Raw genomic sequence first — 13,378 nt, 5'->3', positions numbered from 1 at the left:
AGCTGAGGGAGGACGGTAGGTGGTAATCAGCAGGAGGTTTCCTTGCCCATGTTTGACCTGATGCCATGAGATTTCATGGGGTCCAGAGTCAATGTTGAGGACTCCCCGGGCCACTCCCTCCTGACTGTGTATCACTGTACCGCCACCTCTGGTGGGTCTGTCCTGCCGGTGGGACAGGACATACCCAGGGATGGTGATGGAAGAGTCTGGGACGTTGGCTGAAAGATATGATTCTGTGAGTATGGCTATGTCAGGCTGTTGCTTGACTAGTCTGTGGGACAGCTCTCCCAATTTTGGCACAAGTCCCCAGATGTTAGTAAGGAGGACCTTGCAGGGTCGACTGGGCTTGGTGTTTTGCCGTTGTCGTGTCCGGTGCCTCGTGGTCCGATGCCGGGTGGTCCGTCCGGTTTTATTCTTTTTCTGACTTTTCGTAGCGAGATTTTACAACTGAGTTGCTTGCTAGGCCATTTCAGAGGGCAATTAAGAATCAACCACATTGCTGTGGGTCTGGAGTCACATATAGGCCAGACCGGGTAAGGGCGGCAGGCTTCCTTCCCTAAAGGACATTATTTAACCAGATGGGTTTTTACGACAATCCGGTCGTTTCATGGCCATCATTACTGATACTAGTATTTTAATTCCAGGTTTTTTATTTAATTAATTGAATTTAATTAATTAATTGAATTTAAATTCGCCAGCTGCCGTGGCGGGATTTGAATTCATGACTCTGGATTTTAGTCCAGGCCTCTGGATTACTAGCCCAGTAACATAACCACTCTGCTACCGTACCCGTACTGCTCAATCCCCATATCCCTTGATTCTCTTAGAGTCCAAAAATCTATTGACCCTCAATTTGAATATACTCAACGACTGAGAATCCACAGCCCTTCGGGTTGGAAAATTCAAAAGATTCACAACCCTCTGAGTGAAGAAGTTCCTCCTCATCTCAGCCCTAAATGTCCGACCCTTCACCCTGAGACTATGACCCCGAGTTCTAGACTCTCCAGCCAGGGGAAACAGCCTCTCAGCATCTACCCTGTCAAGCCCTCTTAGAATCTTATATGTTTCGATGAGATCACTTCTCATTCTTCTAAACTCCAGAGAATATTGGCCCATTCTACTCAATCTTTCCTCACAGAACAACCCTCTTATCCCAAGAATCAATCTAGTAAACCTTTGTTGCACCGCCTCTAAGGCAAGTGTATCCTTCCTTAGATAAGGAGACCAAAACTATACGCAGTACTCCAGGTGTGGTCTCACCAATGCCCTGTACAATTGCAGCAAGACTTCCTTACTCTTGTAGTCCAACCCCCTTGCTATAAAGGCCAACGTACCATTTGCCTTCCTAATTGCTTGCTGTACCTGCATGTTAACTTTCTGTACAAGCATATGCAAATCCCTCTGAACACTGACATTTATTAATTTCTTACCATTTAAAAAATATTATGTTTTTCTATTTTTCCTACTAAAGTGAATAACCTCACACTTCCCCACATTACACTCCATCTGCCACCTTCTTGCCCGCTCACTTAACCTGTTTATATCCCTTTGCAGACTCTTTGTCCTCCTCATGGCTTACTTCCCCACCTAGCTTTGTATCATCAGCAAACTGGGATACATTGCACTCGGTCCCTTCATCTAAGTCATTAATATAGATTGTAAATGGCCACTAGTTACAACCTACCAAACCAAAAATTGCCCTTTTATTCCTACACTCTGTTTTCTGTCCGTTAACCAATCCTCAATCCATACTAATATGTTACCCCCAATCCCATGAGCCCTAATCTTGTGTAACAACCTCTGGTGTGGTACATTATCGAATTCCTTTTGAAAATCCAAATAGACTACATCCACTGGTTCCCCCTTATCTACCCTGCTAGTTACATCCTCAAAAAACTCTAATAGATTTATCAAACATGATCTCCCTTTCATAAAACCGTGTTGACTCTGCCTAATCATATTATGATTTTCTAAGTGCCCTGTTACTACGTCCTTAATAATAGATTCTAGCATTTTCTCTCCTACTGATGTCAGGCTAACTGGCCTATAGTTCCCTGTTTTCTCTCTTGCTCCTCTCTTGAATAGCGGGGTTACATTTGCTACCTTCCAATCCATGGGGACCGCTCCAGGATCTAGGGAATTCTGGAAGATCAAAACCAATGCATCCACTATCACTGCATCCATGTCTTTTAAAACCCCAGGAAAAAGGCCATCAGTTCCAGGGGATTTGTTGGCTTTTAGTCGCATTCATTTTTCCAGTAATTTTTTTTCTGGGCCCCACGAGGAAAGCTTAGGACTCCCCCGCCAGGGACCCCTCACCCCCTCTTCCCGAATTCAAGACCCCTACGAGACGACCCCGCAAGCCAATTCCGCTTCCTACCTGGTGCCAGCGGTCAGCGCGATTTTCTGCTGCTTCCCGTCAACTTTCCGCCTGTTCTTGCTGGGATGTTGATCGGTGGAATTTAAATGAGAACCGACTGTTAAAATCGGCTGTGTCTCATTCTGCCATAGACCGGTGGGAAATGAACTCGCCAATGCATTTTCCCACCGGAAACCCCTGGCAGTTAAAATTCAAGCTGACCTATCTGCCCACTCACCATTAACCCTGAACCAAGAGAAAATTAAAATGTGGCCAGTTGGTCAGATGTAAAGTAATTATTCCATATGTGCTAATATATCAGGATTGATCAAAAGAAACAGAAATGTTATGTTAGTCCTGTTCTGTTTTGTGATGCAAAAATTACTAATAGAGAAATAATATATATTGCTTGACTTATGCACCCTGCGAAAGGGACTATCTAAATTCTCCCACACATGACCAGAAGACCACACTGCTTCATGTGATTTTTCCACGAGCAGCTATAGCTATGTGGAATATTTTAATCAATAATGCATTATATTATTGAGAAAACTCAGTAGATTAATGGCACAATCCAATTATCAAGGGCTCAGCCCTCAATAATTACACATAAACCGAACTGGCTTATTACTGTATTCTAGATACAAAAGTTAGCTTCGCCTTTTTATAACTTAATCTTATTATAGTTGTCAAGCAATTATAAAGGATTTAAGTTGTAACTAGAGAGATATACTATAAAAACAAGCCGAACTAACGCCAGTCCTTTGCGATGTCTGTCACCATGGAATCCATTTACATATTTTTTGCCTCTGCCAGGAGATTACATGGCTGCAGGGGTGGGTCAGAGATGGAGGGGGAGGGAAGAAGTGTTTAGTTGTGATGCTCCGGCCATCATGGTGTGAGGCAGGCTTGATGGAGCAGCAGGTCTTTTCCTGCCCGTCAATTTCGTATATCCGTATGTTCATATACTCTCTCCCAATCACATGCTCATTCCTTGACTTTTCTTTATCTCTGCAGTTTCCTGCTTACAATTGTACTGTACATGTGTTATCGATCGTGTGCTAACTCATCTCATCTTTTTTAAAAAAACTATTTGAGAGGGTGCCAATACAGACATAAGTGCGTTAACTCAATCAAGTCAGGTCAACATTTACTACTGTTGTGACTGATAAAATCTTTATGCTGCCCAGTCTGCTTGTAAATCAAAAGTGCCCTCAACAGATTTCAATAACTTGGATATGAAATGGAAAACATTAACAAAAATATTCCTCACTGTACAAAAGCAAAATGAGAGTTTGTTGTTTATTTGAGTGGTTGAATATAATCTATTCTTAATTTATTTAAAGATACAAAGTTTTACTTCTATATGTAAAGCATGCACACTTCCATGGTCCAGGGACAGAAGAAATAAAATCAAAGTAGGCACTTGATCAAAATGTTCCACTCATGGTAAGATCGTAAAGGTCTCACAACTAAAGAGAATTAAAACTTTATTTTAATTTTTTAGAAATGGTGTGAGGCATTCAGGCAGGAAAGGTGGGGGTTTCCTCATGTGTAAGGGCCACCTGATAAGTTAAGCTCCCAGAGCCACCACTGCAGGAAAAGCTGTGCTAAAAATATTTTCTGGCTGGATGTGTTCAGTTTTTTTAAAAGTGCCAGGACAATTTTTGCAGTTTACAACTGGTCACTAAGCCAAAAGAAAGAGAATAATTCATCACTTTGTGCTGATTGTGATGGGAGCAGAGCTCCCTCTTATTTCAAACTATAAAATCTCTAATATATCTTTACCATATGAAATTTTAGGTAGGCCAATATATTGTGAGAAGGTACAGAAGAGATTCGCTAAGATGATACCAAAGATGAGAGGCTTCAGTTAAGAGGAGAGACAAAAGAAAGTGTCCCCATTGATTCTGAAGAGTTGCCAGCACTACATTAATAGACTCAATCTTTCCCACTGTATTCCCAGTTTACGTTGGACTGGTTGAAGTTTCCCATCTACTATTTTCCTTTTTGCGCTTACCTTTGTAATACTGTTCTTATAATTGGCCTCCCCACAAGCTCTCTTTATTCATGTTTGCTTTAAAATGCAATTTCCATAGGCAAACCTATGCCTGCTCTGATCAGAAACCTGCACCTTTATGCATACTGGTAATGGGAGTAACATGCCACAAGATTAATAATTAACCTTTTACTGAGTTATTTCACACTAGAGGCTTCCCATTATGCATTCCTGTCCTCTTTGAAAGGCACATCGCACTAGTAGTCAAATTTATTTACAAGATTTATAATTATACAGAAGCAAAAAAGGAAATTTTTGTTTTTATTCTCTAAGTTCATATATTATTAGCCTATATTTGTCATATGCCTCTTTTGCAAGTCTCTCTTTAATTTTAATTTTTGTAATCATCCAAAGAATTCCAGCTTTTGCTGCACCATCTTTTAGTTCTTGTAGGGATGTGTTTAGTCTGTACCCTAATTATCTACTGTTTGAACATTTCCCGTTTGTGCACTCTCATGAGTGATTTTTTTCTTTCAAGTTTATCTGGGCTTGTTACCTTTTTTTCTCATTGAAATTTTCTTTTTTCCAGTCAAGTATCTTTGCTTTTGTCAGCTCCCTCTCCTTTTCAGTTTTTATATTAAACCTTAATTATGTTATGATTATTGTTTCCTACCTTGATGTTACCTACTTTCTCACTTCGTTGCCTAGAATCAGATCCAGCATTCCCCTTTTCCCTTGTTGAACCAAAAACATACCAACCTAGAAAGCAGCTCTGTGCACATTATAGAAATCACCTCAACCTCCTGCCTTCCTTGCCACTTTCATTACTTTTACCTCAGTCTATTTTTGGATAATTGAAGTCATTACTATGCCCTGTTGTTCCTGCGTTTTTCTCTAGTTTGTCTTATCCCTTCCTCTATTTCTTTTCCACTGTACAGCGGATATATTCCCTTTTTATTTCAAAGCTCTTGAACCAGCGCTTATATCATCCCTATGGTCTAGTGCTACAGTGGAATCTTTGAAGAACACTACCATCCCTATTATCTTTTCTCACACTCTATTCCTCCTGAATATTTTGTAACTAGGAATGTTCAGCTCCCAATCTTGTCCTAGCCTAAGCCACATCTCTGATAATGCTATTATATCATATCTCCTGTAGCAATTTGTACCTCTAGCTCACAATTTTTAAAAATATTTTTGCATTTACACACATGTAATTCAAACCTTCTTTTTGTTTGACAATCTTACTTATTTTAATCTCTCCTCCTTCAGATTTGTTTTTCTCTTTTATCTTTTCTACACTGTCGCTTTTGCTTTCATTTCTATTTCCTCGTCTTGTTTTTTTTTCCCTTCCTTCTGTCATGTTATTTTACCCTCCTCCTCCATAGCACTTGTAACTCTCCTAATAAGGATATTGGTCCTAGTCTTGTTCAGGTGTAGCCTATCCATCCTGTACAGGCCACTTCTGCCTCAGAACTGATCCTAAAGTTCCAGGAATCTGAACCATTTCCTCCTATAGTATCTCTCCAGCCATGCATATAACCTCCTAATTTTACTATTCCTATATTAATCTGTTCATGCAATCAGGGATAACCCTGAGATTACTATCCTTGAGCTTAATTTCCTAATTTTTCCTAATTGTCCTTGAGCTTAATTTCCTAATTTTTCCTAATTGATGAAACTCCCTTTACAAGGGCAATTAGGGATGGGCAATAAATGCCGGCCCCCTCTCCGGCAACGCCCACATCCCATGAACGAAGAAAAAACAGTTTTATTTTTTCACATGTCATTGGTTTTGGCTGTTCCTCTTCTCTTTCCAAAATCTTTTGCACCCACTCCGTGATATCCATTACCTGACACCTGAGAGACAACACACCATTTAGGACCCTTGGTTGCAACTACAAAAGCACCTGTCCATTTTCCTGACTATGGAGTCCTCTATTACTACTAAAGGTTCCTAGTCCCTTTATGGCGTTTTTCTAACTGTGTTTAAGGAATACATAATCACTAAAGGCTCCATGATTCTCCCCACAGTAACTCAGACATTAGATACAAGCAAGTGAACTGTGTTAACTAAACTAAAGAACCAGTGAAATCTTGTCATATTTATTCCTATGTTTAACTGTCGATCATAATCAGAACAAAGAACAATAGTTAATGAGCAATGACACCCAGCGTCTGTGATAACTAGGAAATGCTACTGTTGACACAATTGCAACATACTTCATTATACAAACATTGTGAGATAGATTTTTATCCTAAATGCCTGGGAGTTGAGAATTACATGGGCAGAGATGAAAACTAAGTGGGAAGGATCACCCAATCTTTCTTCCATTAATTTAAATGTTAGGTTATAGCTATGCAGACTACAGCAACCTCTGGTATCTCACCCAAGAAACATTGTTTATTTTTGTGCCTGGACACAGTGTTGGCAGGTAATTTGATTGAAGGGGAACAATAACTTAAGGAGAGGAACTTGGTGGATTTAATATTGGGAAAAATGATAATGGAGAAAATAATTGGACTTTTTATAGACATTTACCCTATCGAATCCCTTAATCATTTTAAACATTTCTATCAGATCACCCCTAAACTCAAGGGAATCCAAAACAAGTTTATACAAGCTATCCTCATTATTTAACCCTTCAAGCCCCTGTATCATTTTGGTGCACCTGCGTGGTACCCCCTCCAAGGCCAATGCTCTAGATGAGGTCTGGCCAAGACTCTGTACAACTGAAGCATAACTTCCTCCCTTTTATTTTCCAACCCTCTTGAGATAATGGCCAACATTCCTTTTTGATTACTTTTTGCACCTGTGCACCAGCTTTTCGTGATTTGTGTACATGTACACCCAAATCGCTTTGTTTCTCTATAGCTCCTAGTCTCTCACCATTAAGAAATTATTCTGATTTGTCTTTCTCAGATCCAAAATGGATGACCTCACACTTCCCCACATTGAACTCCATCTGCCACAGTTTTTCCCATTCACTTAAGTCTGTCTAGGTCCTTTTGTAACTTTCTGCTCCCATTTACACAACTTACTGCGCCTCCTAACTTAGTGTCACCTGCAAATTTGGATGTACAACTCTCTCCGTCATTAATATATATAGTGAAACAATGAGGCCCCAGTACAGATCCCTGAGGAACACTACTTGTTATAGAACGCCAATCTGAGAAAGTTCCCTTTATCCTTACTCTGTCTTCTACCTCTCATCCAATTACCGACCCATGTCACAAAGTTACCTCCAATTCCGTGCACTTTCATTTTTGCTAATAATTTCTTGTGTGGAACCTTATCAAATGGCTTCTGGAAGTCCATATAGACCAGTGTTGTCGAATGGAAATTACTGACTAGCCACAGGTGTGGTTACAGCGACACCATCTTAGGCACATGCACTCATTTTAGTAGAAAATAATACAGATAAGTGTTCATTGCATGTGTATATTTAATTAACATATCTATCACCATTCAGTAACCAAGGAAGTAAAGCACTCACAACGATGAAAAAACACTCACCGCTCTACTTTTCGTCTTACCAAACAAATGCACAAAAAATTAAAGTAAATATGCATACATTTTGCAAATCTAAGTATTGAGATCATATGCCCTATGACCGTTTTTATTACTCATTTTTTATTTACTAATTAGGAGTACATTTAGCTACAGCTGGATTCCCAATTATCCACATGTGGCTAATGGCTAACATATTGGATTACAACGATATAGATAATATCCATGAACATGCTCCTATCCACCATGCTAGTGACCTCCACAAAAAAAATCAACTAGATTAGTCAGATATTATCTTCCCTTCACAAATCTATGCTGAGTCTCTTTGATCAGCTCATATTTGTTCAGCTGCTCAATCACTCTGTAGCCGATGATAGGTTTCAGTAACTTCCCCACAATTGATTTTAAACTGACAGGTCTGTAGCTGTCAGGTTTCTCCCTTTCTCCCCTCTTAAATAATGGAGTGACATTTGCAATTTTCCAATCCAAAGGCACAATTCCCAAATCTGGAGAATTTGAAAATTATGACTAATGCATTTGCAATTTCTACCCTTATTTCTTTTAATACCCTGATGTGGAAACCATCAGGTCCTGGAGCTTTGTCCATCTTAAGTCCCATTATTTTCTCCATTACCATTTTTTTTTACCTATATTAAATTCACTATCATCATGTTCCTCCCCTTGACTTATTTTTAGGTTCCTTTGTATTGCAAATATTTTGTCCTCTTCCTCCTCTGTGAAAATGGACACAAAATACTCATTCAACAAGTTTGCCATTTCCTTGAACATTATAGTCTCACTTGCATCTGTCTTTAATGAACCCACCTTCCCCATTATCACTCCCTTTCTCTTAATATATTCATAAAAACTTTTACTGTTACCTTTGATATCCCTTGCAAGTTTTTTTCATATTTCCCTTTTTGCACCTCTTATTACTTTTTTTGTATCATTTGCTTTTTATAGCCCTCCCAGTCTACTGGATTTTTGTTTTTCCTTGCATTTGTGTAAGCCTTTTATTTTAGCTTGACACTGTCCCTTCCCCTTTTGTTGTCCATGGTTGCTTAACTACACTAGTAGAGCTTTTGCATTTTAGAGGTATGTACTGGTTTTGTACCAGATACACATTTGAATACTTCCCACTGTTTGTAAGTTTACCCATTAACACTTCAGCTCAGTTTACTGTGGTCAGTTCATTTCGCATCCCTTCGGAGTTTACCTTACTTAGATTTAAAAACCTTGGTTTGTGACTTTCCCTTTTTGTTCTCAAACCTAATATCAAATTGAATCATATTATGCTCACTATTCGCAAGGTGTTCCCTTACCATTAGATTGTTAACTAAGTCTGCTTCTTTACTCGTCACTAAATCTAGTATGGCTTGTTCCCTTGTCAGTTCTGAAACATATTGTTCCAAAAAAAAACTGTCCTGCATACACTCTAGAAATTCGTTTCCTTTATGACTTGAGCTGTTCTGCTACTCCCAATCTATGTGAAATCTCCCAGTGGTGTTGCGAAAGGAGCCTTGGTGAGTTGCTGCAGTGCACCCTGTAGATGGTACACACTGCAGTCACAATAGGACGGTAGTGGAGGGGTTCAATGTTTAGGCTAGTGGATGAAGTGCCGATCAAACAGACTGCTTTGTCCTGGATGTTGTTGAGCTTCTTGCGTGCTGCAGCTGCCCTTGTGCCTTGCAGGTGGTAGAGAGGCTTTGGGACGTTGGGAAGTGAGCCACTCGCCGAGAATGCCTAGCTTCTGACCTCTAGTAGCCATGGCATTTATGTGGCTGGTCCAGTTGAATTTCTGGTCACTGGTGAACCCAGGATATTGATGATGAGAGACTTAGCGATGGTAATGCCATTGAATGTTTTGGGGAGGCAGTTAAGCTCTCTCTTGTTGGAGATGATCAATGCCCAGCACTTGTGTGGCACGAACTTCAGTTTTACTGGGACTCCTGGGTGCAACATTCGTTCGAAGGCTGCCTTGATGTTAAAGGCACTCACTCTTGTATCATCTTTATTAGTGTCCCAATAAAACATGTGATAAGAGTTGAAATGTCTGTATTCCAAGAAAAGTGAATAATTTATTAAATCCCTAACCTTTGTACAATTAGTACAATGCAATTTTATTAATCTGCTTTCTAGGTGAGCTATCCTTTCAAAATTAAAATCATATATAAAATTAGCACGACTACATTAAACTGGTGGACAATTATTTAGGATTGTATTTACACTACAACTTTAAGCCCCAATTTTAATTTGGGGTGAGCAGGGTGAGTTGGCAAGAGGAAAATCCCCACAAATTCCTCAGCGTGAGACCCGGGCCGTTTTAACTCCTGGGCCACATTTACATTTTTCTGCACTGTCTCCTGCCCAAATCCAGCAGAAAAGGTGTAAGAGTCGGTGGGGAGGAGCAGGGAATCAAGCAGGAGGCCGACCCTGCTGGAGACCCATGGGAATGGTCACCAGCAAAGTAAGTGTGGAGGCGGTGGTCCAGGCTGGAGATGGGGGAGGGAGAGGAGAGCCAAGGTTTCCTTGTTGGGCCAAAATGAGCACTGGGCCACAAGGAACCTTAAGAAAATGTAAAGAAAACAACTTACCTGGGCCTCTTCTGACCTGATGCAGATTGCTGCCAGCTTTTGCTAGCTGGTTCGGCGCCATGTGTGCCTTCCAATCATGAGTTAAAATGGCACCATCGGTATGCAACATCGGCATTTAAATTAGACGCCCGCTCCCTTAGGCCGCATGTCCTTTCCATGCCTAATTTCAATTAAGTTAAGATGGAGGGGTGGGAAAGTGTCAGGAATGTAGTGGAGTGAGATACCTTGGAACTATAACCTAAGTGCAGGGCATCAAAACAAGGCATTCAAATAATATAGAATAATATATAAGGTGTGAAAAAGCAGAAACATTCTCACATCTAACACTTTTTTAATACAAACTAGTTGATCACCCATGACAAAAAATGGATTTCACCTGCTAACCTGTTACTGGCCTTGCCCATGAATCTTAGGCTTGTCTGAGGCCAGGTCTTGAACTGAGTTAAAACTTAAGTTAGAACTTTAATTTTAAATATTTACAGTTATTTAGTTCTAACTGGTTAAGAGTCATTCCAACTTTCTTTTTTTTAGTTTTAGTGTGTAAATATAACTGGTTGATCTAATTGATCCCTGTTAACCACCAATAACTATTGGTTAACTCAGACAAACCAGAAAGCAATTTGGAGCACTGCTCTCGTACAACTGTACAGTCATACAGATACAGAAAGAATTATTATTGTTAGATGGATAAATAGATACTCATATAAGAGAGAAGTTAGTTTCAATGGGGCTGCACTGTCCTGATAGAGATTCATTTGTATGCTGCTTTACCAGGTTTGTAAACACAGGTACACAGTGACACAATCAGTGGAGCAATGATATCATGACTTTACTAATTATGTCTGCCATAGCTAAAAAATGTAAACTTTATTAAAGGTTTAGAGATGTGTGTGCAGAAAATCACATCAGTGTAGTTTACAGGATGGCAGATATAATATATGCTTGAATTTTCCACAGACGCTTCAGAGCAACTTGTCCCATGATCAACCCATGCCTAAGCTACTGAAAACAATGGCAATTTATAACATGCTATTAATTTTGATGTACTATATGATTTTGTTTTACATGTACAGCGGTGTTGCAAGTGACATTATTATATTTTGAAATATTTTATTGTAAGTGCTGTGCAAACCTAACATTTTTTTTTGTGTATACTTCAGGGAACCCTGGGTTTGGACCACAATGCAAAGCCATTGGGAAAGGCACCAGCAACAATCTGGTGGTTACAAGCAGTCCCATGATGGTCCAGAGAACAGGGCTTCTGTCAAACCAGGCAATTGTCCACGGCAACCATTTCAATCGGACCATATATCGTCAGATGCACCCAAATCTAAGCATTCCTGCTTCAGATACAAGGTCTTGTAATGTTCTTGTTTTCCTTAATTTTAGTTGACCTTTTGAGTCCAGATTCTAATCCTGAACCACACTAAGATGGTTAGTATTTACAAAGTTTGAAATAAGAAGCATGTTTTGAGAAAGATGGATTAACCAAAACAAAGAGATGTGAAATTTATGCAATGGCATTACTGATCAAAACAAGAAGATATGAAATTGCTGCATTATATATATTCACATTCTGGGGTACATTTTGCTGTATCAGCCTAGTACGCCTGAATATCTGGTTTGTTGGGCATCAAATTTAATAAGCTGCAAATGTTTCACATTTTTGGAGATCTTGCCCAAACATGGGGAACATCATTAGCCCTTTCTAATTTTGGCAACCCTATGTAAATTGGCCCCATATCAAAATCAATGATCTTTTTCATTAATTCACTCTTGAGTGCTGCTCACCCATCTAAAATGGGTGTTGCTTGGATTTACTACACTGGCTTTTAGGATTTTGATTCTTAAAAGACATGAGTGACAGTTTAGAATTGCATTTAAACTTTTTTTTTAGCTTTCGCATAGCTGTATCTGCATAATCTTCAGCGTATTGTTTGGAGCAAGACTCTTTTTGCAGAATCCTTTTCCCACGGTACAATTGCTGACAGCAGTTCCTTCATTTGCAACAACCAGTGTTCAGTTCGGAAATGCCACTGAGTATTCCAATGTCAATGCTGGATTTGGAAAAGGAAGAGTTCATGCAAATGCAGATGCAGTTGCTCTTCAGGTGTCTTGCTCCTACTCATCCTCGACCCATGAGCTGCGTCTTTGGAAGCAGGCACACCTCCTTGGGAATGTCTAAAGAGACCTGTCCTCACTGTTTAAACTTCAGTAGGGAGGCAGTCACTAAGTCACGCCCTCTCCTCAAGCCTGACCTCCTGACAGATTCTACCACATTGACAGCCCTGTCCGTAGCTGTGAAAGTTATCACAGCATTAATTTTTTATATGACAGCATCCTTCCAAGCCAATACCAGAAACATTTGCCACATCAGTCAGTCTTCACTCCAGAAGTACATAAAACAAGTGACAGATTTGTTTGACTAAGGAAATACTTTCATCAATTTCCTCAAGGAAAGGAGGCAACAGCATGATATAATATAGCTGTCCAAAAGGTCAGAGCCTTATTAATGGTGCACATAAGAGCACTGGGGCACCTAGCAACAATCCATAGCATATTATGAATAGTGAAGGTTTTGATTCCATTCAACGTACAGTTGTTGTTTGAACAGAATGATACAAATAAATGAGTCATATCCTGGCAGCAGCCCTAAAACCTTCATTTTGCACCAGTCCATCACTATTGAGGAAGCAGGCATACTGGATGACTGGCTGTTAGAGGACCAAGAACATATCTGGCAAATGGCCCTATTGAAAAACCCTGAACAGAGGCAGAATGCAGATACAATAAAACACATTTCCCCAGCCGAATTCTGGTAGTACAAGCCAAAGTAGAGATTCTGTTGTTTGGACAGATCAGGGGGATACTGCTCTATAGCCCTGACAAGGTGTTGAAAAATATCTGCATCAGTT

The 13,378-nt window shown here is 39.8% G+C and overlaps 1 protein-coding gene across 1 annotated transcript in view; it reads left to right on the top strand.

Annotated features, from left to right (window-relative positions):
• glis3 (GLIS family zinc finger 3) overlaps nt 1-13,378 on the top strand; it is a 554,300-nt gene that overhangs the window by 164,326 nt on the left and 376,596 nt on the right. Inside the window, exon 3 of the mRNA XM_067983286.1 lies at nt 11,624-11,819. Coding sequence (XP_067839387.1) covers nt 11,624-11,819 — 196 coding nt within the window. The remainder of the gene's footprint in view (nt 1-11,623; nt 11,820-13,378) is intronic.

This window comes from Heptranchias perlo, chromosome 4 (assembly GCF_035084215.1).
Source record: "Heptranchias perlo isolate sHepPer1 chromosome 4, sHepPer1.hap1, whole genome shotgun sequence".
In the NCBI taxonomy this organism is placed as follows: Eukaryota; Metazoa; Chordata; class Chondrichthyes; order Hexanchiformes; family Hexanchidae; genus Heptranchias; species Heptranchias perlo.
The sequence above is the reverse complement of the archived record's forward strand: the minus strand, read 5'-3'. Positions and strand labels throughout refer to the sequence as shown.